This window comes from Phaseolus vulgaris, chromosome 8 (genome assembly GCF_000499845.2).
Source record: "Phaseolus vulgaris cultivar G19833 chromosome 8, P. vulgaris v2.0, whole genome shotgun sequence".
NCBI classification, from domain to species: Eukaryota; Viridiplantae; Streptophyta; class Magnoliopsida; order Fabales; family Fabaceae; genus Phaseolus; species Phaseolus vulgaris.
In genome coordinates, this window is record NC_023752.2 from 16,844,585 (window position 1) to 16,871,997 (window position 27,413).

Below are 27,413 nucleotides of genomic sequence, written 5' to 3' on the forward strand. Positions count from 1 at the left end.
CAAAAGGACTATTGCTAGAGTGAATCAATCACCCATCAGAGTTTGATCATGTTATGTTACATTTAAGACGTGTACGTTTAACAAGTTTGGTCGTGATCTTATCTTATACATGAGATATTGCTTGGTGTTGAAAATTTAAATTTAATTGGAACATTTGAAAAAGTATTTGTCAACAAAATTATCTTAATTATAGTGGGTTAAAAGAAATATCAGCACAAAATTATCTTTTTGTTATAGTTTAAACAAGTCAAGATAAAATTCTTGACATTTTGTAAATTGGGAGACAATTTGCAAAGGTACAATTCCTTTTGCAACTTTAAAAAGCAAAAAGTTTTAAGCCTTTTTTAAATATTTTATGAACTAATAAACATTATATTATATTTATGTTAAAAGCAATTTATTGGTTCATCAACCATTTTTAAAAACAATTAATTAGATCTTTTTGATATTTGCAATGTTATTTGATTGTTGAGTAAGCTGAATTGGTTTAAAAATTGCAGATATTGCAAAATAAATTGAAGAAAAAGCCTCCATATATTGATATTCCGTCCAACTTTGAACCTTTAATAACAAATTTGGCATTATCTCGAAATAAATAAGCTTTCATGATTATCAAGCCAGTTAAATAAATAATAAATACCTATAGCGGATCACAAGTTTCTGTTTCAAAGTACAATTAAATTAAATAAATAGAAATATATAAATTAAATACATATTTTAACTATAAATTAAAAAAAAAATCACATTTTCATTATTCAAACTAATGGAACATAAATGTGTCTAATAGGAAAACAAAAACAGTTACCAAAATAAATAAATAAATAAAAATAGTTACAACAATACGAGCAAAATAGCAAGAAAAATGTTTACATTAAAATAGTATCCTCTTTCATGTATTAGTGTAGAAGTATAGATATAGATAAGAAAACCTATTTTGCTTGCATTGTATTGAAAATGTAAAACCAGAAATAGAATATAAATAAATAATAACTATGCATGAGGCGACCGAAAAGGAGATGAATGAAAATAATGAAATATTTTCCATTTGATGGAATCTAAACCACAATTCTGTTGTAAATGCCACTGTGGAATGAAGCAAAAAGAAAGATAAAACAATGATGAAAAATTGATGGCACTACAAGACAACACAACACAAGTGTACCAGTTATCTCACTTCCATTTGAGAGACTGCCTAATGCCTGTATAAATGAGTCCTAAAGATCTCCCAATCAAGCTAACTAAAAAGAATGAGATAGCATCACTCACTTTATCAATAACTGCTCTGATTATGGGCATGGTGATGTCAGACAACTCCAGGAAAAGGCTGAAGGAATATCGCCTACAATACATCAAAATTAACACCAATTATACTTACTGAATGAAAGTTTCTCCAAAACGAGTGTTTCTAAAGTGAGAAAGGGTGGGAGCGTGTACCTTTATTTCTTGTAAAGTATCATGATCTTAACAGGCTAAAATTTAAGAGTAGATATACCCGAATTGCTCAAATTAAAAGAGCCTTGTTTAATTATAACAGGAAGATAGATATATAAGCTACTCTGATCCATTTTAGTCCACCTTTAACTGAACTACACGGGGCTAACCTGCTAACCAATAGGACGATATTTTGCATGGATTGCATCCAACACACTTGATCCACAGACTAATAATATGGTCCACGGGCCAAAAACAATATAAAAGTTTTGAAAATATGTAAGAAAAAATATTAAAAGAAAATAGAAGCAGATGGTTAAACCTGAATTTCCTTAAAAAAATTATAAAAACCAAAAAAAGTCTAAAATTCAATTAAAAAAACATGGATTAATGAAATAGTACAACAGAAAATAGCCAATACACTCAAAGTAATGGTTTACGACTGCTATACAATTTTAATTATAAGCAGTATTTAAGTTAATCCAAACACTATTATGCTCATCTTAGTTTCTAACCTTCGTCACATTTAGACACTGCCAACTGCGTTTCAATGTAATTCCTACAATCAACTACCATCCAAATTTGACAGTTAACAGTTTGTCTTGCATGCCGACGATGTCTCATTTTAACCTTGCAAATATGGCAACCTCTGTTTTGAAAACAGGACCAGCCAATTCGAAAATAAGACCAGGAGTTGATCTGGTCACCGGTCAGTTAATTCGAAAATAAGAAACAAATCTTCCCAAGACCAGTGCAAATCGCTTCAAACCAGACCAAAACCAGTGCAGAAAACCACATTGCACCGGCCTTTAAAAAAAATCATAATTTAATTTTTTTAATTTAATGTAAAATATTTTAAGATAAAAAAACGCATTTAAAAATTATGCATTGATATAAATTATTTTACCAGTTATTATTATTTTTTTCTCTTGTAAAACATAATTTAGTTATTTTTAGTAATTTACAATTTTTGTATCTAGATTTTCTTAGAATTTTATATTATTTTATTATTTAAAATATTAATTTAATTACTACTGGTTCAACTAATAAATCATTAACCAATGCAGTGCTTGTACAATTTCAATTACTCATTCGATTCAAAACCATTCCTTCCAGCTGACAGTTGTTAAAATATATCATTTGCTAAGCATTTAGAAGTCTAATTTGGACCCAACAGTAGAAAAGGGACCTTATTTTCCAAGTTAAACCCAACAATATATTAGCAAAGCATGTGCCAAACAATCTAATTTAGATAACAGTTGGCAATAACGACTACATTATGCACACACAAAATGTGGAACTCAGTTGAAAAAATTGGACAAGCAGGGTCTGATAGATTTGAAGGTATGATTTGATGTCTCCAACCATTTGAAGATGAAGAATTGAAGTTTGCTTCAACCTTGATACAGATTTGATGATTTTATTGTTCGAGTCTTGTTGAATTATAATTCTTAGGTTTAAGGTTTGTTTGAGGGAGGGTGTGATGTGATGCTTGACATTCATATATTATGTGCTAAAATTGTTTTCAAGAATTTTTACATTATTTCACTTGGTTTAAATGAAAGTCAAGAAATTTTAATTAATTGAAATATACCCTGCTTAGTAAAAAAACACAAGTTTAAACATTTCAATCTATTAAAACATGTTTTAAATTGGTCAAAATCTTGGAATTTTTGTTAAAAACCAAATTCGTACTGTTTCAACCAATTAGAATTTGAATCAATCGATTATAATCACTAAAGAAGTCAATTCAAGTGAATTCAATGGATTGAAACTCGTTTTAACCGATTGAAAATTCTTTTCTCTTCAAATAGAAAACTCAAAATAGTTTTTCAAGTAACTTCTTTACAAATTGAATTGAAGACTTTATTATTGAAGAACTTTCTTGGAGCTCTCATTTTGAAAAATCTTTCTAAAGATCAGGTTTTAAGTGTTGCATCTCATTCTTGGTGTGAATCACTAAGCATTGCTTCTAGAGGGAATTTTCTTAAACTTCATTGTCCAGGTGATTTTGTTCCAAATTTGTTTTCTTTGATTAGGGTTATCAAGACTTGCCAGTGGAAAGGTTTCACAAGTGTTGTATGATCTTGTAGGATTCAATAGTGTAAAGTGTTGAAAAACTTGAAGTGTCTGTAAAAACTTGAAGTGTCTGTAAAAACTTGAAGTTAGTGGACTGCCTTAATTAGGGTTCTTTGGGAAGTGAACCTGTATAAACTTCTGCATTTTTCTTCTTGATCTCCAACTCTTTCACATTTGAGCATATGAATTTTATTGTTTGTACATCTAGGATATAAACAAATTGATAATACATCTCAAAGATCTTGATCAAGACTTTCCTGAGTTAATTGATCCAAAGAAAATCTGAATTTAGTTTTCTTTCTGAGAAAGTGTTAAGTTTTTAAATTTCAATTCACCCCTCATGAAGTCAAACCTATTTTTCTAACAGTGTCTAAACAAACATAATGAGAAATGCAGTGACAAGATTTAATTAAGCATGAATATAACGGGTGAAGAGAAAATATACCATCCTGTTAGGGCTCTTAATTCCTTGGTCCGCTTCACAGGCATTGAGAAATGGCTAATCTCAATGCAATGTAATTCAGGTGACGTTGTTTTTGAATTTTGCTGGGTAAGCTTCTTCCACCAATTTTGCTCTTCGATCTGAATACTGTCTGTTAGATCAATGGGTTTGCTCTCAAGAGTACACAGGTCGAAACGATCCTCATACATTGACACTACTGTGTCCATGTTGTGGCATAACCACTGATTCAAAGCCACCTGATAACAAGAATATCACCGAAAGTCTCTGTGAAATTTCATACAAAATTTAAAATAAATAATAAATGTATGCCGCCAGAAATAGGTAAATCTCACAATACATTTGACTCTCCACTTTATTGGGTTTGGGTGCCAAAAAAGAGTTTAGTAAGAAATGAATCACCAAAAGCTAGTTAAAATGTATCATTTTATCCGACATTAATTTTTAAAAGTAATGCAAGAAATACATATTTTGTGTCGATAAAGAATTATTTTAATAAACTTTGTCATTATCTACTTATCTATCTCACACACCACGTATATCATGTAATAAATTTCAGGTTACAAAATTCGTGATTTTAAAGATGTATATTTTGGTTGGTAGGATAAGAATAAAAAAAAAACATGTAAGTTAACCATGACTAAATGAGCAGATATAAACTGTCAATATTACCTGTTCTCTCCCTATACTACTAAATATCAGGAAAACAAAGTTATGGGAATATCAAATAAAACAGGGATAATATCAGGAAAACATAAGTTGTGGGAATATCAAAATAGAACAGTGACAATTTCAGTTCAGTTGATTTTCTGAAAATAATTTTGCTATAACTCCAAAACACATTCTTCAACAAAAGATGGAGAACTTTATTTTAAGTGAATAATTACTTTTTACAGAGGAGCTGAGGAACCATAGTGGAAACTTCTCTCAGAAAAGTATTACACATTCAGTTCTTACAACTCATTGTGGGCAGCCAATGACCATGGGCAAAAAACAGAAACGAGACCCCCACGCTTGAAATTTGAAAACTACATTAAGTACCTCGTTACGTAGCTTTTGGAGTTCTCTGGTGGATAAAGCACATAATGACATATCCAAGCTATTGGTTTTACTTGACACATCACTATCAACCGAATTGAACTCCAGATATATGCTTGCAACCCCATCTGCTAGAGCTACCACTAAGTCTTCTAAAATTGAAATCCCATGCACAGCAAATATACACGAATCATAATAACAATCCTCCCTGATAATAGATGGATGACTGGTGAGTCTCTTAAATCAGAAGATTACTTTTAAGAAAGGAATATTCAAATTCGTCCATCACAGTTACACATCAGCACAGTAGTCTGCCAAAGATTTTTGTTCTAAACTAGTCTTTCCTCAAAGTTAGTCACTTAAAGACAAACTTGGTTGTTTTAAATTGAGGGACTAGCTTGGATTATAAATCTTCGAAAGACTTATAAGCTCATGCACACATAACTTAGGAGGACCAACTTGAGGGTTTGCCCTACAACAATATAATTTCAAAACTTAAAGTGGATTAAAAGAAAAAATGGCATAAGGGGGGGGTGCTCCTCAAAGGAAAATGGCAAGCCATGGACACAAAATATGTCAATATGGACACTAATCATTGATCTAAAACAGATTTCCTGAGTATACAAGGCCAGATTTGTAGATCCTGAATTTAGAAAATGCACACGAAATAGATAAACAATGAATAAAAAAAATAGATAATAAGGTTGCTTTTACCTGGGAGAATCAAAAGTAAGATACCAAAGTAATTCTGAATACAGATCTTTCTTGCCAGACCTTGCAATGCTCTCAACAACAGTGTTATCTCCTTTCACTTTTTCAAGTATCATAGATGCAAGTTCCTAAAAACAATGTCAAACTATAGTTTCACTATCTGTTTAATGGAAGGAAATAGGAAGGATAGGCCTTTCTCTGAGAACCCAAAAAGAATCAACCCCCAAGTTGGAGAGAAAGTGGGCAGAAAAGCCCCAAGTTTTCACTTTTTTGTTTTGTTATTTAAAAACTTAATAAATTATATTGGATAACAGTTTTTAATAATAAATAATTCGTGTTAGGGAAAAAATAATAAAGTTAAAAGTTTGAAGTTTTTGGATTAAATTTATTTCTTTAATTAGTATAAAAATATCATATAATTTAGTTATTTATTTCCACTCTCTTCTACTCATCCAAACAAGAGCAATTTATCCACTTCTTTCTTTCATTTTTCTGTCCACCCAAACCCAATGATTTCTATTCTATTTTTTTCATTTCTGTCCCACTTATTTCTCTCTTCCTTGATTTATTCCTGATCCAAACAAAGCATAAAAAGAGAAGCACCTCCCGTTAGCTTCAATAGAAGTTGTACCTTTTGCTCTTGTATTCATTAAGGGTAAGAAAAAACTTATCTAGAATTGTAATTGACCTACCTTCTCCTTTCAAGGAAAGTACAAGCCTCAAAACGGTTGGGTCAAACACTCCCTAAATGAAACAAATTGTTACACCCCTTCAAATCTTGTGCCCTCTTCATATATCCATTCTTACATTGAATTCAGCAATTCTAAGCGTTCTTTATGTGTAGAGTTATAGTCCTTGATTGCAAAATCAATGCAATATTTTATCTTGAGAATTGCTATATACATGCACATGCATAATACCGCAATCTCAATTAATAATTTTCTAATCAATGATTATAATTCTACACTTTTTCTCCATCTAAAGTAAACTCCTGACTTTGGAAAACCCGAATTGGACTATCTGATATTTTTTGGAATTTTGTCCAAAACCTGAAATTAGAACATTGTTGAAATAGCATTTATCTTACTTACTTGTCTTATGTTTTATATTTCTATATAATATATCCTCCCACTCGCACCCTTATTGTACTTTTAGAGTTTTAGCTGTACCCATATATATGCAACCTAGACTTCTAGCTGTAACGACAAAAGTTAAGTATTGAGTGATATTATACTTTCAATAAATACCTTGTCAGCATTTCCCTTTAGAAGGAAAAATTCCTTTTCCAGCCACGCAGCACAGATAGGGTGACAGGACCGCTGAATTATTTCTGAAAACCTTCCAAACAGACCATCCATACCAACAGCTCTGGAAATGCTTATGATATTGTTGACCTGGAAAACAATTTTAAACAATTGATAATAGCAATAAAATAATTGAAAAAATAGCATACACCTACTTAATCATTTAGGCCTGCATTTTAATTTTGTTCATAAAAATATTACAAGGGGGAAAATTAGCAATAGAGAATCAAACTTTGGGAGTATTATTTTTAATTTCGAGATAACATATGGTAGTCAAGTTTTGTAGGTAAGTTAAAAATTGAGAATTCATCTATATATTAGAACGAAGCAACTGAATCACTAAACGAGTTATTTGGATATTAGTAAAAATAGTTATATAGCATTCATTAAGATTTCATTCAAATAAATACGTATAGAAGAAAGATATTCCCCAATATATTAATCTTATTCAGACGTTTGAACACTAGCTCAATAAAAAGGTATGGTATCCAAGACATGTTTAGAAAAAACATTTCAAAGATTAATTAGAACAGATCCAATGTTCACTCCAATTTGTCAAAATTCTATATTATACCAAAACAACATAATATAGCATATGACAATATTGAAGAAAATAAAGACAATTCCTACCTCTTCTTCAACTTGCTGAAAAGCAGCCCAAAGCAACCTTAACTTTGGACCCCTAGCAACAGCACTTAAACTCAAGGGTTTCTTGGCAGATTGAAGGATGATGTCTCCAGAATAAGCCTTGTCCTCCAAGGCATTTAGAGAATTCAAAATTTTTCCTCTCACCACATTTAGTACATACTTTGACTCAAGTCCATAATTTTGCTTTGCTGAACTGCAAAAGACACAAAAGCTCTCCTGTAGTTAGAAATAGACTATAGGTCTTTCTCAACCCACCAAACAAAATATTCATCAAATTAAACTGATAAAAACAATTCAACCTTGACATCTTGGTGTGCTTACCCTTACCTACCAGAAATGTCTGAGCTTTCAGGAAAAACATTTTTATCAGAATTAGTCTTTCGATAACTAGCATGAGATCTCTCAACAGGAATTACTCCAGCCATATAAGTAAGAAATATACTGCCCATCAAAAGCATCTGGTCAACAACTGGAACCAATTTAGAGGTTGTTGCACCATCAAAGTCAACCAAAGCCCCTAAACCAATGCACTTTAATGGAAGCTCCCGAGTACGTGTAGTGAATTTCAAATATGTGACCCTAAATACACTTCTGGAACACTTTCTGAACAAGAGAAATATTAAAAGGTCAGACTGCCAAATTCAAAATAGCTGGCATGAAAAGCAACAAGGATCACTGTTTATTGCATTATTGGGAAACTGATCCTTCCCACCAATCAACATTACATATAACTAAAAACAGGGTGAATTAGCAGAATCATCAATGTGGAATGTATTTAGAATCTACTATAGGCAAAAAACCATGCAACGAAATGAAATCCAGGTTTCTATGAAACGCACTATAATTTTCTATCCACACTATGAAGGCGAATTCGAACTTTAAGAATTCACTTTTAAATGTCTAAAAATATGCTAGCCAAGATTTACGACAAGCTAATTCTCAGAATTCTCATTAATGTGCCTCCTTCAAGTGCTGGAGGGAGGAAATAGAAGACCTAAAAACACATGTAAGGAGAAAAAAAAAACAGTAGGAAAACTCTTTAAAAAAATGTATGATTGAGAGGAGTGAAACCTTGGAACAGTCTTGAGATTTGTAATCTGACCCGAGAAGCCTCTCCCAGTAACTAGCCTTCTCTGAGTATTCAGCTTAACACAGAATGCGGAAGCCACACATTCTGCCATTGATAGAAACGTTGTGGCTCCACACTCAACACATTGCACTACCCCTACAGGCGTATTTGATCAACCTGAACCCCAAAAAAAACAGAAAGTATGTAAAAAAAAGCAAAAATCAAAAACCAAACAACCATAAACTCAAGAACAATTCAATATTCAAATAGTAAACTAGGATGAATTACCCCTGACAGGCACACTAGTGAAGTTAACAGCGAAAAAGAAACAAAAGGAGACATTCGCATTCTAATGTGAAACAATTACAACAACTCCGGAAGCCTCAAGAATCCTAGTAAATAACGCGTAATCCACTAATCGTAACTAAAATGTACAAAACAAAATAGATATTGGGGGAAACAATGGCGGTGAAACAAAATTGCGGTTCGTTGCAATGATAGTAGGAAAAGAGAAGGCAAAATTGAAAGGAGAACGAAAGAATGCGAGTGAGAGAGCGAAGAGTGAAGATAACGAAGTCATAGGTTGACGGGGAAAGGGAGCACGTAGGTTTGGAAATTGATGAGATGAGGATTGAATTTGTGCGTACCTGATTCGTTTCTTCTTGGAGACCGTTTTCAGAGTACAGTGAAATGGCTGGTAACTAACGGCCAGATTAGGGCTTTAAACCTTCCAAAACCTGCGATGCTGACTAGTTTTCGTAGTTGTAAGAACCGCACCGGGTAAGGATTTTGATCCTATGCCACCCACACTAAGATCATATTGCTATACTATGTTGTAAAAAATATCACATCCATCACTATTTTAAGATGTCCTAATTTAATTTTTATAAGTTTTATAGTCCCACATTATCTTTAAGATATTTTGTAATTTTTTCTTTAATATAAAAAAATTTAAACTTAGACTTTCATTAATATTTTATTTGATTTTCAACTAAATATATATATAAGATAAAAATAGTTTTTTTTTATTTTTAGTTTTATATTTTATATTATGTTAACATATATTTAATATTGAGATCTTACATGAGTTATTGTTAATTTCTTTAATTTAAGAAAAATATTTTTATAAGAAAAAAGTTCATTCAATAAAAATATAAATTCTTTCTTTTAACAAATATTTAAATAAAAATTATCTAAATCTCAAGAGCACACGATTACATCAAAGATCTCTTAAAAGATATGCTAAAAGTTGTTTCATGCCATCAACCATTATGCATGCGCTTCCTGACAATTCTAGAAAGGTTATCTATCTTATATGGTCTCATGCTTTTGTCTAGTTTGGGAAAAACACTCTGAATGACTCATTAGTTATGAACCTCTAGTCACGTTAGGTTTTCAAAATAAAACTAAGTTTTTCATAAAATGGTATAGGATCAACCTAGGTCACTTTATAAACATGTCATACATGAATCATTGTATGTATTCTTTATTTCACAAATTGATGAGGGAGGAATTGGAATTGGAATTGAAATGTAAGATGAACTAAAAAGTTAAACATATATAGTGAAGACTATATCATATATAGACAATCGTCTAATGAACCGTCTAGCAACACCTAAGAATGTAATGACTAAAATGTAAATGACAGAATATTAAAAATATGAAAATAAAATTCAATGTAAACTAAAGACACAAAAACTTAAATGAAAATGATGAAATACAGTTGTTAGACGGTCTGGTCTACAATCGTTTGTTAAACTGTTTAACTACTGTTATGAAGAGAATAAAATGGATTATGTTTGAAGGGGTTAACTATCACTTTTGGAAAGTTGGAATGAAAATCTTTATTAAATACACTCATAGAGAGATCTCGTATGTAAAAAAAATGATCATTTATTCCTAAGCATGTTGTTTGAACGGTTGAAAGAACCTTGGTTTGATTGGTCTGAAATTGAAAATAAAAAGATTCAATATGTTTGCATGGACAAAGGCATTGTATTTGAGTCTTTTTCCTTATATGTTCTTAACTTTATCATTTTTACTCAATGTAAGACTCAAACTCACACTTAAATTTTTAATAATAATAGTTTATATATATGTTAAATAACTTTACTTAATGTTAATTGATGAAATCTAATAATAATATCATTTTATGAATTCATCCAAAGTCTTAATATCCTTCTTAACCTTTTCTAATTTGTTCTACATATTTATTTGAAAAAAAAAGGAAAAGAATTACATGATTTAATTCTATGATCACAAATCACAAATGTATTTGAAAGGTCGGCCTACACACTAGTCGCAATTAAACAATCAATCAATATTTATATAAAAGAGTTTTTATAATTCAACCTAAGTTATAATTTAATATATATGTATATTTTGATCGTACCCTATTTGATATCCTTGTTAAGGAATTAAAACATTAAAGTAGTGGTTGATGGTTGTTTCTCTTTATTCATCACAAATATAATAGTACTTAAAAGTGGTTCCAAAGTGTTGATATAATCCTAATTAGATATGGTTCAATTGAAACTACGGGGGAAAACATGAATTTTTGACTTCTAAGAAAAGCTTTGGTTTGATTCTAGAAAGTAAAAAAAATAAAATAAAAAATCAATTAAGTTTCTTCATAAATTGAATCTTAAATCGGCTTATACATATGTTAAAAATAAAAATTTATAAAACTTCTGTAAATTACATTTTTTTCTCTCCTATAAAAACTTGTCCAAAGAAGCTCTTGGAATAAATTCTAAGAGAAGCTTATGTACCTAAAATGTCCTACACCTCCTTTATTTCTTGGTCAAACTTTATAAAACTAAAGATATAACTAAACATTCATACTATTATTCTTATAACCAAACAAGAAGCTTATTCCAAAATATACTAAAAAATAAAACCCAAATTTTAAAAAGAGAAAATTTATTATCTATTCTAATTGTCTTGTTAGTCTTTCTCAACTCTTCTTCAAGCTTAGTAATATTATTTTTAGTAATTCTCCATTTGAACTCTTCTTGTAATTATTAGATTCTTAATTCCATTCCATGTTGACACCAATTTTTGTACGAGTAAGACTTTACGTTCTCTAGAAAGTGCATTTTGAGTATTTCAAGTGTTTTTATTCAATCTTTGTAAAGTTTGTTTTTTGAAATAGTAGATTAGATGTAAATTTGAGTAAAATCAACTATTAAAATTAATTTTATATTTTATTCTACTCCTTTTATCTTAAAAGTTTTTTTTTTATAAAAAAAAATCTGTGTATTTAAGGATATTAATTCTGCACTTAAAATTTGATTGATTCAAGAAATGGCCTTTACAAAGTTTAAACAAAATGTCTTGATTTTTACCAATTCCATTTTCTCTTGCTAATTTTCTAACCATCATATATTCTACCATGATAATTAAATATATCATGATTATGACTACCTCGGACCCACGAGAAAACAGGAGCTTATTTTTCATAATATTATATAATTGTATAATCATTTTTATTATTTTATGTTATTTTTATTAATTAATCGAAACTATTATTTGACTGTATTTTTTTTCTTCAAATTGAAATGTCTTATATGATTAAAAAAAATAGTATATATATTAGTTTAGTTTTTATTAATTAATTTATATTTATAAATTTGTATTATATGAATTTTTAGTTCATTGCAACATATCAAAGTGCAATTGATCTAAGATAATATATATTTTAATACGATAGAAAACATAAATGAAAAGTTAAATTACGGAAAAAGAACTAAAAGTTAGTATATATTAATAAAAAACAAAAATATTTGTAAGTTATGAAATAATAATATATGGGTATAATAAAAATAAAAACTCAAATATTCAATGTCTTAAAGTTTTGGATTAAAAGTGAATTTTGACTTTTTAATATGATGAAGAATTAGATTTAATCATAAAAATTCTAATTATATATATGTATGTAATTTTTTGAAAATGAAAATTAATACAATACGAAATGTAAATGAATAAAAAGTTTACAACAATCTACTAAAAATTATTAAAACTATATTATTTCTTTAATATAATAAATAAAAAGTTTTGTTAAATAAGTCAGAGAAGAGAAGGTGCAAGGGAAGTACGTTTACGTGTTTAATGACGTGTGTTTACTATTTAATATTATTGGTATTAGAATTCCCGGAAGGAAAGAGTCTTGTGGTGTGCCTCCTTCTCTTCTCTATGACGTTTCCTTCTCCGTTTCCCAAATTTTGAAAAACCCACACACGCTTTTTCTCCTTCACCTTAAAACCCTTCTTCTACAATCCACCACTATTCAACTCCTTTCTCTCTCTCTCTTCTCTCTCTCTCTTCTCTCTCTCTCTCTCTCTCTCTCTTTCTGAGTTGTTAATTTGTTTGCTTCATTGATCTCATGTCGAGGCAGCAATCGCTGATATACAGCTTCGTGGCGCGGGGCACGGTGGTTCTGGCGGAGCACACCGACTTCAATGGAAACTTCACGAAGGTAGCTTTGGACTGCCTTCTCAGACTCCCTGCTTCCAACGCCAAATTCACCTATAACGCCGATGCTCACACCTTCAACTACCTCACCGATAATGGATTCAGTAATCTCTCTTCCTCTATAGCTTTTATTATTTTCATTCCCGCAGATTTTCATATTTTTCTTCTGTTATGTTTTTTCGATTCACAATTTTAATTACTTTTATAATTTCTTTCTAAGCATATAAATATAAACAATCTCAATTACGACTTTAATTTTCACTATTTTTTTAAATTAGTTAGTGTAAATCACCTTACATATAATTTTAGAAATAGTTACTATATAAATTTTTTACTCCTAGTACGTATAACAACATGTTATTGAGAATATGTTTGATAAACTTAACTTCCAACTAATAAGATAGTTTATAATTTCTAAATGATAAGTTATCAATTTTAAAAATATTGTATTTTCGGAAAAAAATATATTATTATACAATTATAATTTAAATCTCAAATAATTAAATTTTTTATTACTTTGATTTATTTTTTAAATATTGTATATACTTTTTTTTATTTAGATGTTTTTTTATTTTTTAAATTAACTGATTTAATAAGTATTAATTAAATTTACTTTTTATTTTATTTTTATATTTTTTTGTCTAAAATTTTATTATATTGATTTTTTTATATATTTTTATTCTGTATAATTTTCATATAACACTATAAAATGGGATTAATTATTTTAATTCGTGATATTACATATTTTTTCATGTGAACATTATTATGTTGATTAGCCCCTAGTTAATTTCTATATTAGTAATTAATTTATTAATTTTCTTGAATATATTTTTAATAATAATATAAAAGTTGTATAAATTCAATGTATTTGAACTAAATTAAAAAGTTATCTTCTTCAAGATTTTGGGAGATTAACTTTCATATTTTATCTTCACCTCAAACCAAAAAAAATATATTAAGCTATCAATATATAAAAAACCTCGTATAATAAACAATCAAAATTAATTTTATTCGTGAAATTTAATATAATTATATGAAAATTAATAAATTTCTCATATATATATAACTAAATAATGATATAAAATTTATAATTATTTATATATTTTAATTACTTTTTTGAGAAAACTATATATGAATTGAGTATATATAATATTTTTTATTATCATTCGATTACAAATTATATATATGCGTATAATGATTTTATTATAATTTTTAATAATTATCTTAAAAACATATTAATATAAATCTTAGAAGTTATATTCAGTGTAGGTATCATTTTGTGCCGGTTTTTCCTTCTTTTTCTTTGGCTGCGGATATACTTTGAATTGCTCGGTGGTAGAAACGGTCTTAAGGAACATTCTAATTTCCACATTTTCATATAGTTGACTCGTCTTCATTTGTGTTCTATCATATGGACTTTCCCTAACATTGTATTATTAACTAAATTTTATAAGACTTTAACAAAATTTGGGAAACTCACTATTTATTTAATATGATTTTTTTTCTTATTCTATAATTTTAATAAATTTTAGCCCTTTATTAAATACAAGAAAGTATGTATTACTAGTATTTAAAGAATAATTAAAAAACAAAGTATCTTCTTTTTCTCCAAACTTCGTATTTATATTTATCTATATCTATATATAAAAGAGTATCTCTCTTTAATAGTTATCAAATTTTTTCTTATTTTATCCTTATATCAATATTTAATTTTATTATTGTATTATAGACATTGTGTTATTTTTTATTTTTTCTAAAATATATTAAAATAGTAAACAATTTTGAATGTAGAGCAGTTTTTTTTTTATTTTAATTTAATTTTTTGAAATACATCTTCATTTCTTCAATTTTTACGGACGATTATTGTTTTCCAATTTCAATTTTCAAATTTTTGGTACTTTATCATTGTTTTTTTTTTCTACGCTCTTACTCACTTTATTTCTATTCTACCTCACATCTTTTGAAATCCAATAACATCCAATAACATGACTATTTGACGACTTGAAACAATTTATGTAACAGAAAAATTATATTTGATTTTTTGTTCAGATGGATTAAAATTTGTGATTAAAATTAATCTTTGACTTAGTAGCTTAAAAAACATGTAACATCACTAAAAATAAAAAGTAAAATCAATTCTTATAGTTAGTTGAGAATTAAATAAACTATAGCGACATTCAAACTAAATTAACCATTCTTTATCACCAAACTTTACATCGCCAGCCCCCACCCCAGATTATAGGATAGTTGTTTTAGATTGCTGGTTGTGAAACATAATCCAATATTCATCACTTGTTTTGTCTTAATGTATTCGAATTGATGTTAAGTCATTTTAAATTATATTAAAATATTAGCTAATATAATTTTACAGATAAATGGTTAACTTCATGTTAAAGAATTTATTTATGTCTAAAATTAATTTTGAATTTGATTTAATTTTTTAAGTAGCTTTTATACTGAATGAATAATTTTATACTAAATTCCATTATTGACTACTTTTATTTTAGAATAAAATTATTCAAGTATTACTTCTCTTCAAAATCGATTTTAATCCAAATCAGATTTTATTTTTTTGGAAATGAAAGCATGTATGTATCAGTTATGGTTTGCTTACGAGCATATAGCGACTTTTAATATACATGGTGTTAACCAAAAACAGCTATGATGCGATACATAAATACGACAAGCTAGTGGTTGAAAGATTAAGATATAATAAGTACGACATATTAAGATAAACAAAAACATTATCGTGTACGCTTTGTTTGTTGTCAGTCTATGAAATGCAAAAAGTATGATTTCGGCCAAAAGTTTTTTTTTGTATATTTTTAATTAATGTTCATTTTAAAAATTGTGTTAAGCTTATTTCCTGTTCGTCCTTTTTGTATTTATCTGTCAGTATTGAATAACCAGTTGTGAGGAAAAATATAACTTTATATATTTCTCACATTTTATTAATTTATTTATATTTCTTTATTTGTTCTTAATATAGATTCTATTTATATTGGTTTGTCATTATTATAAGTTTTTATTTTGAAAAGATTAAAAATAAGATTAAATTATAATATATTAGTAAGATAATCTCATTTTCAAGTTGATTTTTGCAATTAAATTAAATATAAATTCACTATTAAAGTATTAAAATTAAAAATAAATGAGATACATATTTTAATTTTATAAAATTAAATATAAATCTAGTTACTAAAACCTCGTGAGAATATAACATAAAGTGATGGTAGTAAAATTTAGATAAAAGTGTTAAGAATAAAGTTTTGATACCAACATGCATGCACAATTTTTTTATTTAAGTATAATATGGTTAACCTCTACTGAAATGTATGTTTATAATTTGTATATGTTTGCTTGTGAATTAAACGACAAATAGTTGGACTCACATGATCTATTATTTTTAGCTTACTGTGTTGTGGCAGTGGAGTCCATTGGTCGCCAACTTGCAATGGCATTTCTTGAACGCATCAAGGATGATTTTAGCAAGAGATATGGTGGAGGAAAAGCTACAACAGCCACTTCTAAAAGCTTAAACAAAGAATTCGGGTATTACTTACTGTGTTTACCATGTTGTGTAAAGCAAATTCAAATGGGGCGTCTATGTATTGAAGAATTGTACTAATAAATGAAGCCTTTAATTGTTGTGTGTGGTTTTAGACCCAAGTTGAAGGAACATATGCAATATTGTGTGGAACACCCAGAAGAAGTTAGCAAGCTAGCGAAAGTGAAAGCTCAGGTTTCTGAAGTCCAACAAGTTATGAGGGCAAACATTGATCAGGTATATGGTAGAAAAATTATACTTTCACACGGAGTTGTATAAAAAAAATTAATAGAATAATTGAATTTATATATATATATATATATAATAATAATAATAATAAAAGATAAATTTATAATTAAATGATATATAAAATTATTAAAATAATAATATTTGTGCTAATCAATGTAATATGTGTTTAGGTTCTTGATCGTCAAGTTAAGATTGATGTTTTGGTGGGCCAAACTGAGGATCTTCGCAATCAGGTACTTCTAGATTATCACACAAATTAAATAAATGTGTATTTGGTTTTATGTTATCTCATCTTAAGTCGAAGTATAAATAAACATAATTATATTCGGTTGACACAAGTGAAGTGGTAGTAATTTGTGTTTTTTAACTAAGTGAATTAAGGTTCCAATAATAATAATTAAAAAACATTCTTTTTAATAATTTTATCACTTACTCTATTATGGATTGAAATTTATTGAAACTCGTCTAATTTATGATTTCATTTTCATATTAACAGCTAACCAATGATATATTAATAGCTAACCAAAAATAACATAATATTTGTGGATTTAAAAAAAAATTATGTGTCCACTTACATGTTTTATTTTCTGTTAAAGAATTAATAACAAGTTTAAAATTATTTTAAATTAAAACAATTTTGAATAACTTTTTCTTTAAATTGCAAACTTTAAACGAAACTTAATGTTTACTTACTTTTAGAATAAAAGCGCTTAAATTCAAGTTACTTACTTCACTTCAAAGTCATATTCAGTAGAAATCAATTTCTAAAACAGTAGCTCAAACACACTAAGTCTATGAAAAATTGAACTAAATGATTTTAGATCAAGCAGGTTAGTTAATCCTTTTTAGTTAAATAATGTCGTGAGCTGGGAAAAACTTAAAATAGAACATCACTAGCTAGTAAAAGTTTAATAATATTTTTAAATATTAAAAATTTATAATATTAAATTTAAAGATAGATGTTGATAAATTAAAGAGGATTATCTCAATAGTTTTCTTTACTTTATAAGCACCTTCTTCAAATTTAAAGTACGAGAATCACATTAAAATAAATTTTTTATTTATAAACCATTTTCCACGTAAATGAAGGGTTCAGTTGGCCTAATGTATCTAAAGTGAATAATTGTATAGCATGGTCACTTTGCCACGAAAGTATCACAAAAAAACTATCATAGATGACTACATGTTATTTCAATAGATTCTTCCTATGCTGCATTTATGTTGTAGCCCAAATGTACTTGTCAAGGCAAATTAATTGTGGCAAAAATGTACTTGTCAAGGAAAATGAAAGTGGTTGAAGTCATTTTGAAAGAAGATACTAGTCGACTAAAAATATCATACTATATCAGAATCTAGCTATTAGATGTATTAAGTAGTGTTATATGCACATTGTATTTTCATGGATCAAAACTTGCATTAAAAATTCGTGGGATGTAATTGGTATGTGTATGGTTTTGCAGAGTGAAGATTTCCGGCGGCAGGGAGGGCAGTTAAGGAGAAAAATGTGGTACCAGAACATGAAGATAAAGCTTATAGTACTTGCTATCATTATTGCCATAATTCTCATAGTTGTTCTTTCAGTGTGTGGTGGGTTCAATTGTGGTGGATGATACTTACCAATCACCTACAATGGTTATAAAACTCTCCCACTTTTGTAATTTAATATACTTGCATAACATGAACATTATATAAAATTTGTTTATTTCATTAGCATCATAAGGTTTCATGTAGGGTGAGGGAATGACATGCCTTGGCACCTTTAGCACATTGGTAGTTTCCCTTTTGTTTTTCAGCCAAACCACATATTTTAATGTATATTCATGAGTTTCATTTTGATACATAGTTATTTTAATAATTTCTTCTTATGATAACTTCATTTTAATTATTTTTTTTTGAAGTATTTTGATGTCACATCTCTAGTATGTGAATGAATAAAATTAAGTTTAAAATATATAATAGTATATTAAAAAATGACTAATTATGTTTTTCACCTATTATACCAATGAAATGATTCTCTATGAATAAATCCTAAATTAGCCAACTTATCAGCACATGCATTCCCTTCACGAAAAATATGAGTAACCCTAAACCTGATTTTCCCAAGGTAATTAAGACAAGTATTCCATCGATTACGAAACATCCAAGGAACATTGGTCTTAGCAGTAAACACTACACAAACCAAAGCAAAATCACATTCTAGCCAGACATTAGTAAGCCCCATCTTTTGAGCTTCCTCTATAACATGTATAACCTCATTAAACTCAGCAACCAGAGTAGTCTGAACTTCAAGAAACGCAGAGAAAGCTCCAATAAATTCCCCCATACTTCCATGGAAAATACCTCCACAAGTAGCAAGACCAAGATATCCCCTAGCAGCCCCATCAGTGTTAACTTTAACCCAGCTTGGTGAAGGAAACTCCCATATAACATGAAGAGGACGAATAATTTTACCAATACGAGTATTAATACCAAAAAACTTGATCATGTTAAAATCCAACATATCATTCTTTATTGAAGCTTTACACGAATTACTCACTAGACGAGTTAGATATTTAATAACCGAAATAACCCTAGAAACTTCAATCTTATCCTGAAAATGAGCATAATTCCTCATACGCCATAACATCCAAATAGAAAAAGTTATCACAACAAGTTTAATCTATTTAACCAAAGATCTACCATTATTCTTAATAAAAGATAGAAGACCGACCATCCTTATTAGAGAAATGAAAAGTAGAAAAAATCTGCCGAACCCAACTCCAAATACGCAAAGCATTAGAACATTCAAAACATAAATGATGAATAGATTCCTCGTGTTTTTTACAAAGCGTACACATAGAACAAATATGCAGACTTTTATCTTGAATATGTTGATCTGTAGGAAACCGCCCATGAAAAACTTTTCAAAGGACAAGAGTTTTGGAAGGCAGAAGATATGAAGACCAAATAAATTTACTCCAACCACAGGGAACTTCTGGATCCAAGAAAAAGTACTAGCTGATTTAAGAGTGAAACAACTAGACTCATATAGAATCCAATTAGGAATATCCTGTTCCGCCCTAACCATGATATGACTAAAAAGACGAGGCATCTACTGTAAAGACAATGGAATATTCCAATCACCACATGTCCAAAACTGAGAGACGATATTCGGAATGCTAGCACCGTTAGATAATCCTACAATATTTGCTAAAGAAGTAGTACCACACCATTTATCATTCCAAAAATTAATAAAAGAACCTGTACCAACAATCTGAGAAGTATAATCAAATATAGTAGAATAAAACTGTTTAATTCCAGGCCAAAGAGATGAGGATCTATAATCGAAACTCGTATTTTGATTTAAGAACCCTGGCTTTCAAGAGCAAAGACCAAGGCTTGTTGCTTTAAGCAAAATTCCAAGCAAGCTTATGAAGATATGTATTATTTTCATGGTGAAGGTTAATAATCTTCAAACCTCCATTTTCAAGGGGAGAATAAATCGTAGCCCAATTAACAATAGTTATACCTTTTTTCATAATATCACCAGTCCAAATAAAATTTTCACACCATTGCTCAACTTGCTTAAGAAGAGAAACATGCCATTTATACAAATTAAAACTATAAGTTAGAACACCCGTAATCACCGTATTGACCAACTGAACCCGACCCATCATGCTAAGAGATTTGCCCTTCCAAGAAGCAAGTTTCAATTTGATTTTATCAACTAAAGGTTGAAGAAAATGACCCCTTGGAGCACCAACAAAGATAGGTACTCCTAAATAAGTGAAAGGCAAACAACCATGATTACAAGAAAGAATACACTGAATTTTGGTGACAAATCTTGCACAATTATCCATGGTGAAAAAACTACTCTTAGAATTATTAACATATTGACCCAAGAAATCACCATATGTTTTTAAGAAAAATACTCAAATTTCTAAGAGACTTATTATCTGCCTGACAGAAAACAAAAAATGTCATCCACATATAAAATATGAGAGGGAGTGAGAAAACCTTACGGACTAGCCATATGTAGTATATTCTTATCATTCACAATTTTTGAGATACCTCTACTAAGAACTTCCTCTACTAAGAACTTCCTCTGCAAGACAGAAAAGTAGAGGAGACAAAGGATCACCTTGTCTAACACCTCTACTACAAGGAAAAAAATCCACCAAACTACCATTTATTATGACAGAAAGCATAGCTGAACGGAGAATAATAATAATTCAACCGAAAAACGAGGGGTGAAAACCAAAGTGTGACAAAACTAATAATAAAAACTTTTAACTCGGAGTGTCAAAGGCTTTGTGAATATCAACTTTGTAAGCCACGTTATCTCCATGAACCTTTTAAGAAAGCAAGTTAATAGCTTCAGAAGCAATACCATTACAATCCTGAATTTGATTGCCCTGCATAAACCCATACTGATTAGGAGAAATAATTATGGTAGCCACAAGAGCAAGCCGATCAGCCAAAATCTTAGAAATAATCTTAAATTTAAAATTGGCAATAACAATTGACATGTAATCTTTAATGATTCAACACCCTGAATCATAGGAAGAAGAGATACCACATTATTGTTCATTCTAGGAAGAACCCAGTTTTGTATAAAAAAAAACTATTGAACAACATTACAAACATCTGTCCCAATAATTTCTCAACAAGAATGATATAAAATACCACCAAAACCATCAAGAACACTATTACCATTAAGGTTAAAAACAACATTCTTGATTTTCAAAATTACTTATATGAATTAGTTAATGGTTTATTTACAAGTTTTTCTTAATTATTAAAATTTAATATAATCAAAAATGTAAAATTTCTTATCAAACTAACTCTTCTTTAAAGACTAAGATATCATTCTATATAAAGAAATTAAATTCTCTTAACTAGATCTTTTAATATCTTACACTATCATCTAAGTTTAACATGGTTTTATATAGTTTTTATATATTTTTTATTATATTCTTATGTGTTACTTGTAATAACTGTATACTAAGACCGCGATCTAATTAGAAATTGCTCATCAATTTTATAAAAAATCTATTATAAAAAAATATCTAAAATTAAATTATTAGTATATGCAAAATATCTAATCAAATATGCCAATAATTACACGTATTTAGTATGAATAGAAACATTTTTAAGGGAGAAGAAAAAAGAGAGACATATAAACTTTTTCTAAGAAAATAAATTTAAAAACTCAGGTATAAATGTAACGTTCTTCTAGAAAAGGACACCGTTCTTCCAAAACTCACGACTAATTTGAAAATGTATGGCAGCAAAATTTGAAAAGCAAGAAACTCTACGGTACGGCGTGGCACTTCCGTAATAAAAAACAAACCCGAGGGTATTTGAACAAGCCCTCTTTCTTCCATTTCACGCTTGCTTTACATCTAAGCCAACAAAATCAAACCCACTTCTTCTCTCTCTCTCTCTCTTTTCAACGCTCTGTGTACAGCGGAAGAACGAAGCCTCCTCGTTCTTCTTCTGCGCTTTCTCTCTCTACAACCGTAGCCGTTCCTTCATTCTTTCGTTCTCCTCAGCCTGCCACGTCACCTTCCTCTCATACTCTCTCGGCGTTGTTCCTTCTGCTACGGTTGTGGTTCCGGCGATGGGACAGCAATCGTTGATCTACAGCTTCGTTGCTCGCGGTACTGTGATCCTGGCCGAGTTCACCGAGTTCACCGGAAACTTCACGGGCGTGGCGGCGCAGTGCCTCCAGAAACTCCCTTCCTCCAACAACAAGTTCACTTATAACTGCGATGGCCACACCTTCAACTACCTCGTCGATAACGGATTCAGTAACTCTTCTCTCTCTCTCTCTATATATGTATATATATATATATCTACTTGTTATCTTGTTTTGCTGATCTGCTTCCGTTTTCTGATATTATTGTGTTCGTTCTCGGAACCGGATTCTGTGCGTTTAAGCGCTCGCGCTGTTGTCAACCAGCGCCGTTTGATGAAGATCGGACGGGTCAAATCTCGGATTGATGTTTCAAATATGATTTGCCCGATCTTCATCAACTTTGGATGTGCGATGTCCGTAACCTCTTGATCTGTGTGCTGGTAATGAAAAAAGAAACAGAAATAGCGTTCGACACACGGCGTGTGTTGCGTGATTGATCAGGTTAACGCTTGGGGATCGAACTTTGTTGCTCGAATGCGAAAAACTAAAAGTAAAGGCGGAAATGGAAGCAGTGAAGTAAATTTGTGTAACTGAGAATTGGATCATTTATATGTTATGTTTATATGCATATATGATAGTTTCTAGAGTTGTGTCTGTTGTTGCCGTTCTGTTGCTCGCTGGCTTATGACAAAGCAGTATTTGTAATTTTAGTAAAGCTATTTTTGGATAGTAAGGGATATAGAGGAATTTTTCCATTATTTTAGTAGCCGTTGGAAAGGATGCTTAAGGTTTTAAATTTCAGTTGTGGTTTCATCACAATTCTTGACTTGTGGAAAATTGTGATTGATGTGGCCACAGTTGCGGTTGCACTGAGATTCGACCATTGTGGAGAGTCCAAAAACCTTGATGTTGCTAAATCACGGTCAGGGATCTCTCTTAAAACCATTTAGATGATTGAGGAAAACTTAGTAGTGCTGTAAGGGTTTTGAATAGAAATCCTTTGTTTTTTCTGGCGATGGACTATATGGAATTAAAAAGGTTTAATTCGGGCTTTATTGCTAGTAGCTTTGTTAAAACAATCCTTCTCTTTATCTGCTGCCCAGCTTTTCATAAAGCTGTTTTTTCATGTATCTAGAAGGGTCATAGGCTATACCCTATTGCCTTTTCTTTTTTTTCTCTTGTACGCCTACCTTTTATGAGTAAAATATACACACAAGTGAGGAGCAAGAGACTCACTAGGTTCTGTCTCAAATTGCTTGACTGTTTTTTGAAATTCCTGCTTTCTGTTCTGATACTTTGTTTTGTTTTATTGACTGAAGTAATAGTTACAGTTAGTTAGGACTAACTAAATGCCGCTGAATATTGTAGCTTATTGTGTGGTTGCTGTTGAATCTGCTGGACGGCAGATTCCAATTGCTTTCCTTGAACGAATCAAGGAGGATTTTACCAAAAAGTATGCTGGAGGAAAAGCGGCAACAGCTGCCGCTCAGAGCCTCAACAGAGAGTTTGGGTATGTATGTGTACTGGAAATTTGTATTTATAATCTTCTGTAATGAGATCAATTATTGTGAAATATTTGTTGTAGTATAGACCTAAGTTGAAGGAGCAGATGCAGTACTGTGTTGATCATCCAGAGGAAGTTAGCAAGCTTGCTAAAGTGAAAGCTCAGGTTTCAGAAGTCAAAGGGGTTATGATGGAGAATATCGAAAAGGTAAGCCAATAATCTTTTTTGAGCTGAGTGGGTGGAAAGCGTTATTATGAGGGTAAAATTATCCCCTAGTTTATTTTTTGCTGTGGTAGGCATATTTGTCTGTAGGGGATTTGAATTTAAACTTGTATATTCTTGTAATGTTTTACTAAGTTGCTGTGACGTTTATATCTAATTTGGCAGGTTCTTGACCGTGGGGAGAAAATTGAGCTTTTGGTGGATAAAACAGAGAACCTGCGTTCTCAGGTCCATTTTTTTGCCATTGAACTGATATTTTATTGATTCAGTAAATTCGAAGTAATAGATTATTAGAGATTGAAGTGTGGGAACCTTGTGCGCACTGCATTCTATTTAAACCCCACTTTTTTATTGGTATTTTTTGTTGTCAATGTAATAGAAATAATTATATATTAGACATAGGCATCTACAAACTGACTAGGGAATGCTAATTTGCTGTTTATATCACCAGTTTGAGGAAACTATAAAAACATAATAATCTATTAGTGTGATATGGTCTTGGAGACAGATACAGCAAATAATCTATGTATTATTCATTTTTGGTCACATTTACATTATTAGAATAATAAATGGACAATTTTCGGCGAATTTGGTCTCTTATGATAAAACTGTCTTACTTACTATTCTGCCCTTTGATGCGTGTATGTTTCTAAATAGAAGTCATCAGTTAGGCAAGCCTATCACACTGTCAAAGTATTGTTAAGTATTGTGGGATGCAACTCTTGTTCATTCATGTTTTGTTGTATTTTTCCTTAATGTTTCCTTTGTAAACATTGAATTTGTTTTATGCGTGCTGACGTAGAGCAATTGGTAGTTTTATTGTACTGTATTTATGTCTTTCAAATAAAATTTTTCTGTGCCTCATCAGTTAAATTGATCTTGCAGGCTCAGGATTTCAGGCAGCAGGGAACCAAGATTAGGAGAAAGATGTGGTTCCAAAACATGAAGATAAAGCTAATCGTTCTGGGTATCATAATTGCCTTGATTCTCATTATTGTTCTTTCCGTTTGTGGTGGCTTTAACTGTGGTAAATGAGTCTTCCCACGTCTTGGCTTCAACTGTGGTATTTGTCTCCTCACTCGATAAGATTTTGCCACTGTGCGTGTCGACATGGTGCTTTTGAGTTTTTGGGATTTACATTCTTCCAAATTCGATGATCAATATTACATGGCATTGCTTGTATAGTGTGTAATGCATTTAGTCCTTCTCTTATTGTCTCCCATAGCGTAATGCTAGTTTGCCATTTTCTATAGTTTAGGTGGGAGTATTACATTTGGTTTTCAAGATTATGCTGTTTTATTTATGACACATTTAAGAAACCAACCCTTACGTAGTTGAGCTATTATTACCATAGTTTTTGGTTAGACTTGCATTTTGTGTGAACCTAATGTGCTAATTCTAAACGCTGGTGTTTGGTTGAATTGCTGGTTTTTAATTCATTCATTAGGTTTGCTCAATTAACTGAGTATTTCGTTATTAGCTAGCACCAAACAAAAACAAGCAAACGGACGTCAAACACGAACAATACAAATGGTGTTTGGGAAAACGTTGGGATAATCAGATGCACATTTTTTCCAGCCCATTTTTCCAGACCATTTACAAATGGTGTCTCTCGTAAACCAAGCACGTAAAATATTGCTTTTCAGTTTCATGCATTCGAAGAGTTGTTGGCATAATTCGTTTGCTGTACATTCAATTGTCCCAAATGTTCTTGTAATTTTCTTATGCAAAATTCAACGTCGTGAAATTTTGGTGAGCTGTAAGATTAGTTTCTTGTGATAACAAGAGGTCGTTCTTTCTGCTTGAGTCGCCAAATTTATTTAAGGTCCGTAGGTAAGTGAGTTAGTTGAGAAGTCTAAGGAATTAATAAACATTTGAATGAATGTTGTGAAATTTAATTTGACCAGCGTAGTTCTGACAAAGATATTCTGGTAATCGAGCTAAGATCCTTGCAATAGGGAACGCAAGTTGAACGACAGACTCTTGGGAGATCATAAACTGGAACCTCACGGGAAAGTGATTTATGCTTCCCCTCCGATACTGGAACATGATGAGGAAAAATAATCCAAGAAAAATTATTTAAGATTATCCATTATTTTCACACCAGTAAGATATTTCAAAATTTACTGAAGGGTGTGTATGAATATACGTTGGAATGAGTTGAACGGGAAAATTGCATTTTCAATGCTAAATGAAGAAGTAACGTGCAAGTTGGGTTGAGTTAAAAGTATAGGATGAAATAGATAAAGTTAAATCTATACACACACTAAATGTATCCTACCAAATGACAAGTTAACCATTAATTTTACACATATGCTCTTTCTAGACCTAGAATAGAAGGAAAAAAAACCTAAATTTTGATTAAGAATGTAAAATAGTTCTAATTATTCTTGACTAATTTATTGAAGATGGATTTTAAAAAAATTCAAAATAATGACATTAAACAAGATTAAATTGATTATGTTTATGTTCATAGGAAGTTATATTGATAATGCATTTTATTTATATTATAATTCAATCCTGTATTTTTATTTTTAGTAAGATGATGTACTTTTATAATATTTTTTTTTTCATTTAAGATGATTTCTAAATATTCGACAATGAACATGTTAAGATTAGTAATATAGAAATTGAAATTTTAATTTATATGGAGTTTGATGCAATATAGTATTTAGAACGGTTTATACACTATTAATATAAAATATTTTTGCGGACATACACTAAAAATTTATATTTCATCAAGTTATTAATGAATGCATGTAATATAAATATTTTTGCGCACATGCAATATATTAATGAATAAAACGATATAGTAGAGTGATCCAATCTTATTATTGTGATCACAAAGTATGAACATGATAATTATTTTAAAAGTTACAACAAAGACAATTTTTTATTGATTAATTAACTGAATAATTTGATAATGCATGCATGTTAAAGAATTTACACGAATATACTAATTATTTTAAGTGTTGCTCATTTTGTGTCCACAGTTTGCAGTATATAAATGCATGACTTGCATCATATTTTCCTTTCTTTCGTCTGATATGACACATTT

At 30.1% G+C, this 27,413-nt stretch overlaps 3 protein-coding genes across 4 annotated transcripts; 2 read left to right on the forward strand and 1 right to left on the reverse strand.

Moving 5' to 3' along the window:
* Nucleotides 1–1,017: 1,017 nt before the first annotated feature.
* LOC137823800 (uncharacterized) lies at nt 1,018–9,575 on the reverse strand. Of its 2 annotated transcripts, none has more exons than XM_068629073.1 (9): nt 9,388–9,575; nt 8,743–8,917; nt 7,999–8,274; nt 7,654–7,864; nt 6,967–7,113; nt 5,723–5,847; nt 5,012–5,216; nt 3,956–4,209; nt 1,018–1,339 (listed from the first exon to the last, which is right to left on the reverse strand). In XM_068629073.1, exons 2-9 carry the CDS (start codon nt 8,850–8,852, stop codon nt 1,171–1,173), a joined length of 1,497 nt encoding a protein of 498 aa, XP_068485174.1. In that variant the 5' UTR covers nt 8,853–8,917; nt 9,388–9,575; the 3' UTR covers nt 1,018–1,170. The 2 variants fall into 2 exon arrangements, with proteins under 2 accessions (XP_068485174.1, XP_068485175.1); XM_068629074.1 differs by having other exon boundaries at nt 9,029–9,389.
* Nucleotides 9,576–12,888: 3,313 nt separating this feature from the next.
* Nucleotides 12,889–18,864, forward strand: LOC137823801 (vesicle-associated membrane protein 722-like). Its single transcript, XM_068629076.1, has 5 exons — nt 12,889–13,317; nt 16,624–16,765; nt 16,877–16,997; nt 17,180–17,242; nt 18,470–18,864. The coding sequence occupies exons 1-5, from the start codon at nt 13,125–13,127 to the stop codon at nt 18,617–18,619; spliced, it is 669 nt and encodes a 222-aa protein (XP_068485177.1). The 5' UTR covers nt 12,889–13,124; the 3' UTR covers nt 18,620–18,864.
* Nucleotides 18,865–22,235: 3,371 nt separating this feature from the next.
* On the forward strand, nt 22,236–25,776 carry LOC137827252 (vesicle-associated membrane protein 722). The gene is made up of 5 exons (XM_068633522.1): nt 22,236–22,801; nt 23,998–24,139; nt 24,220–24,340; nt 24,521–24,583; nt 25,241–25,776. Exons 1-5 carry the CDS (start codon nt 22,612–22,614, stop codon nt 25,388–25,390), a joined length of 666 nt encoding a protein of 221 aa, XP_068489623.1. The 5' UTR covers nt 22,236–22,611; the 3' UTR covers nt 25,391–25,776.
* The last annotated feature ends 1,637 nt before the right edge of the window (nt 25,777–27,413 follow it).

Excerpts from the sequence above, each read along its gene's own strand:
- LOC137823801 (XM_068629076.1), top strand. The coding sequence starts at position 13,125 with ATGTCGAGGCAGCAATCGCTGATATACAGCTTCGTGGCGCGGGGCACG. Across the intron at positions 13,318-16,623 it reads CCTCACCGATAATGGATTCA|CTTACTGTGTTGTGGCAGTG; the intron begins GTAATCTCTCTT and ends TATTATTTTTAG. Across the intron at positions 16,766-16,876 it reads AGCTTAAACAAAGAATTCGG|ACCCAAGTTGAAGGAACATA; the intron begins GTATTACTTACT and ends GTGTGGTTTTAG.
- LOC137823800 (XM_068629073.1), bottom strand. The coding sequence starts at position 8,852 with ATGGCAGAATGTGTGGCTTCCGCATTCTGTGTTAAGCTGAATACTCAG. Across the intron at positions 7,114-7,653 it reads TTCAGCAAGTTGAAGAAGAG|GTCAACAATATCATAAGCAT; the intron begins GTAGGAATTGTC and ends ATTGTTTTCCAG. Across the intron at positions 5,848-6,966 it reads TAAAGGGAAATGCTGACAAG|GAACTTGCATCTATGATACT; the intron begins GTATTTATTGAA and ends CATTGTTTTTAG.
- LOC137827252 (XM_068633522.1), top strand. The coding sequence starts at position 22,612 with ATGGGACAGCAATCGTTGATCTACAGCTTCGTTGCTCGCGGTACTGTG. Across the intron at positions 22,802-23,997 it reads CCTCGTCGATAACGGATTCA|CTTATTGTGTGGTTGCTGTT; the intron begins GTAACTCTTCTC and ends TGAATATTGTAG. Across the intron at positions 24,341-24,520 it reads TGATGGAGAATATCGAAAAG|GTTCTTGACCGTGGGGAGAA; the intron begins GTAAGCCAATAA and ends CTAATTTGGCAG.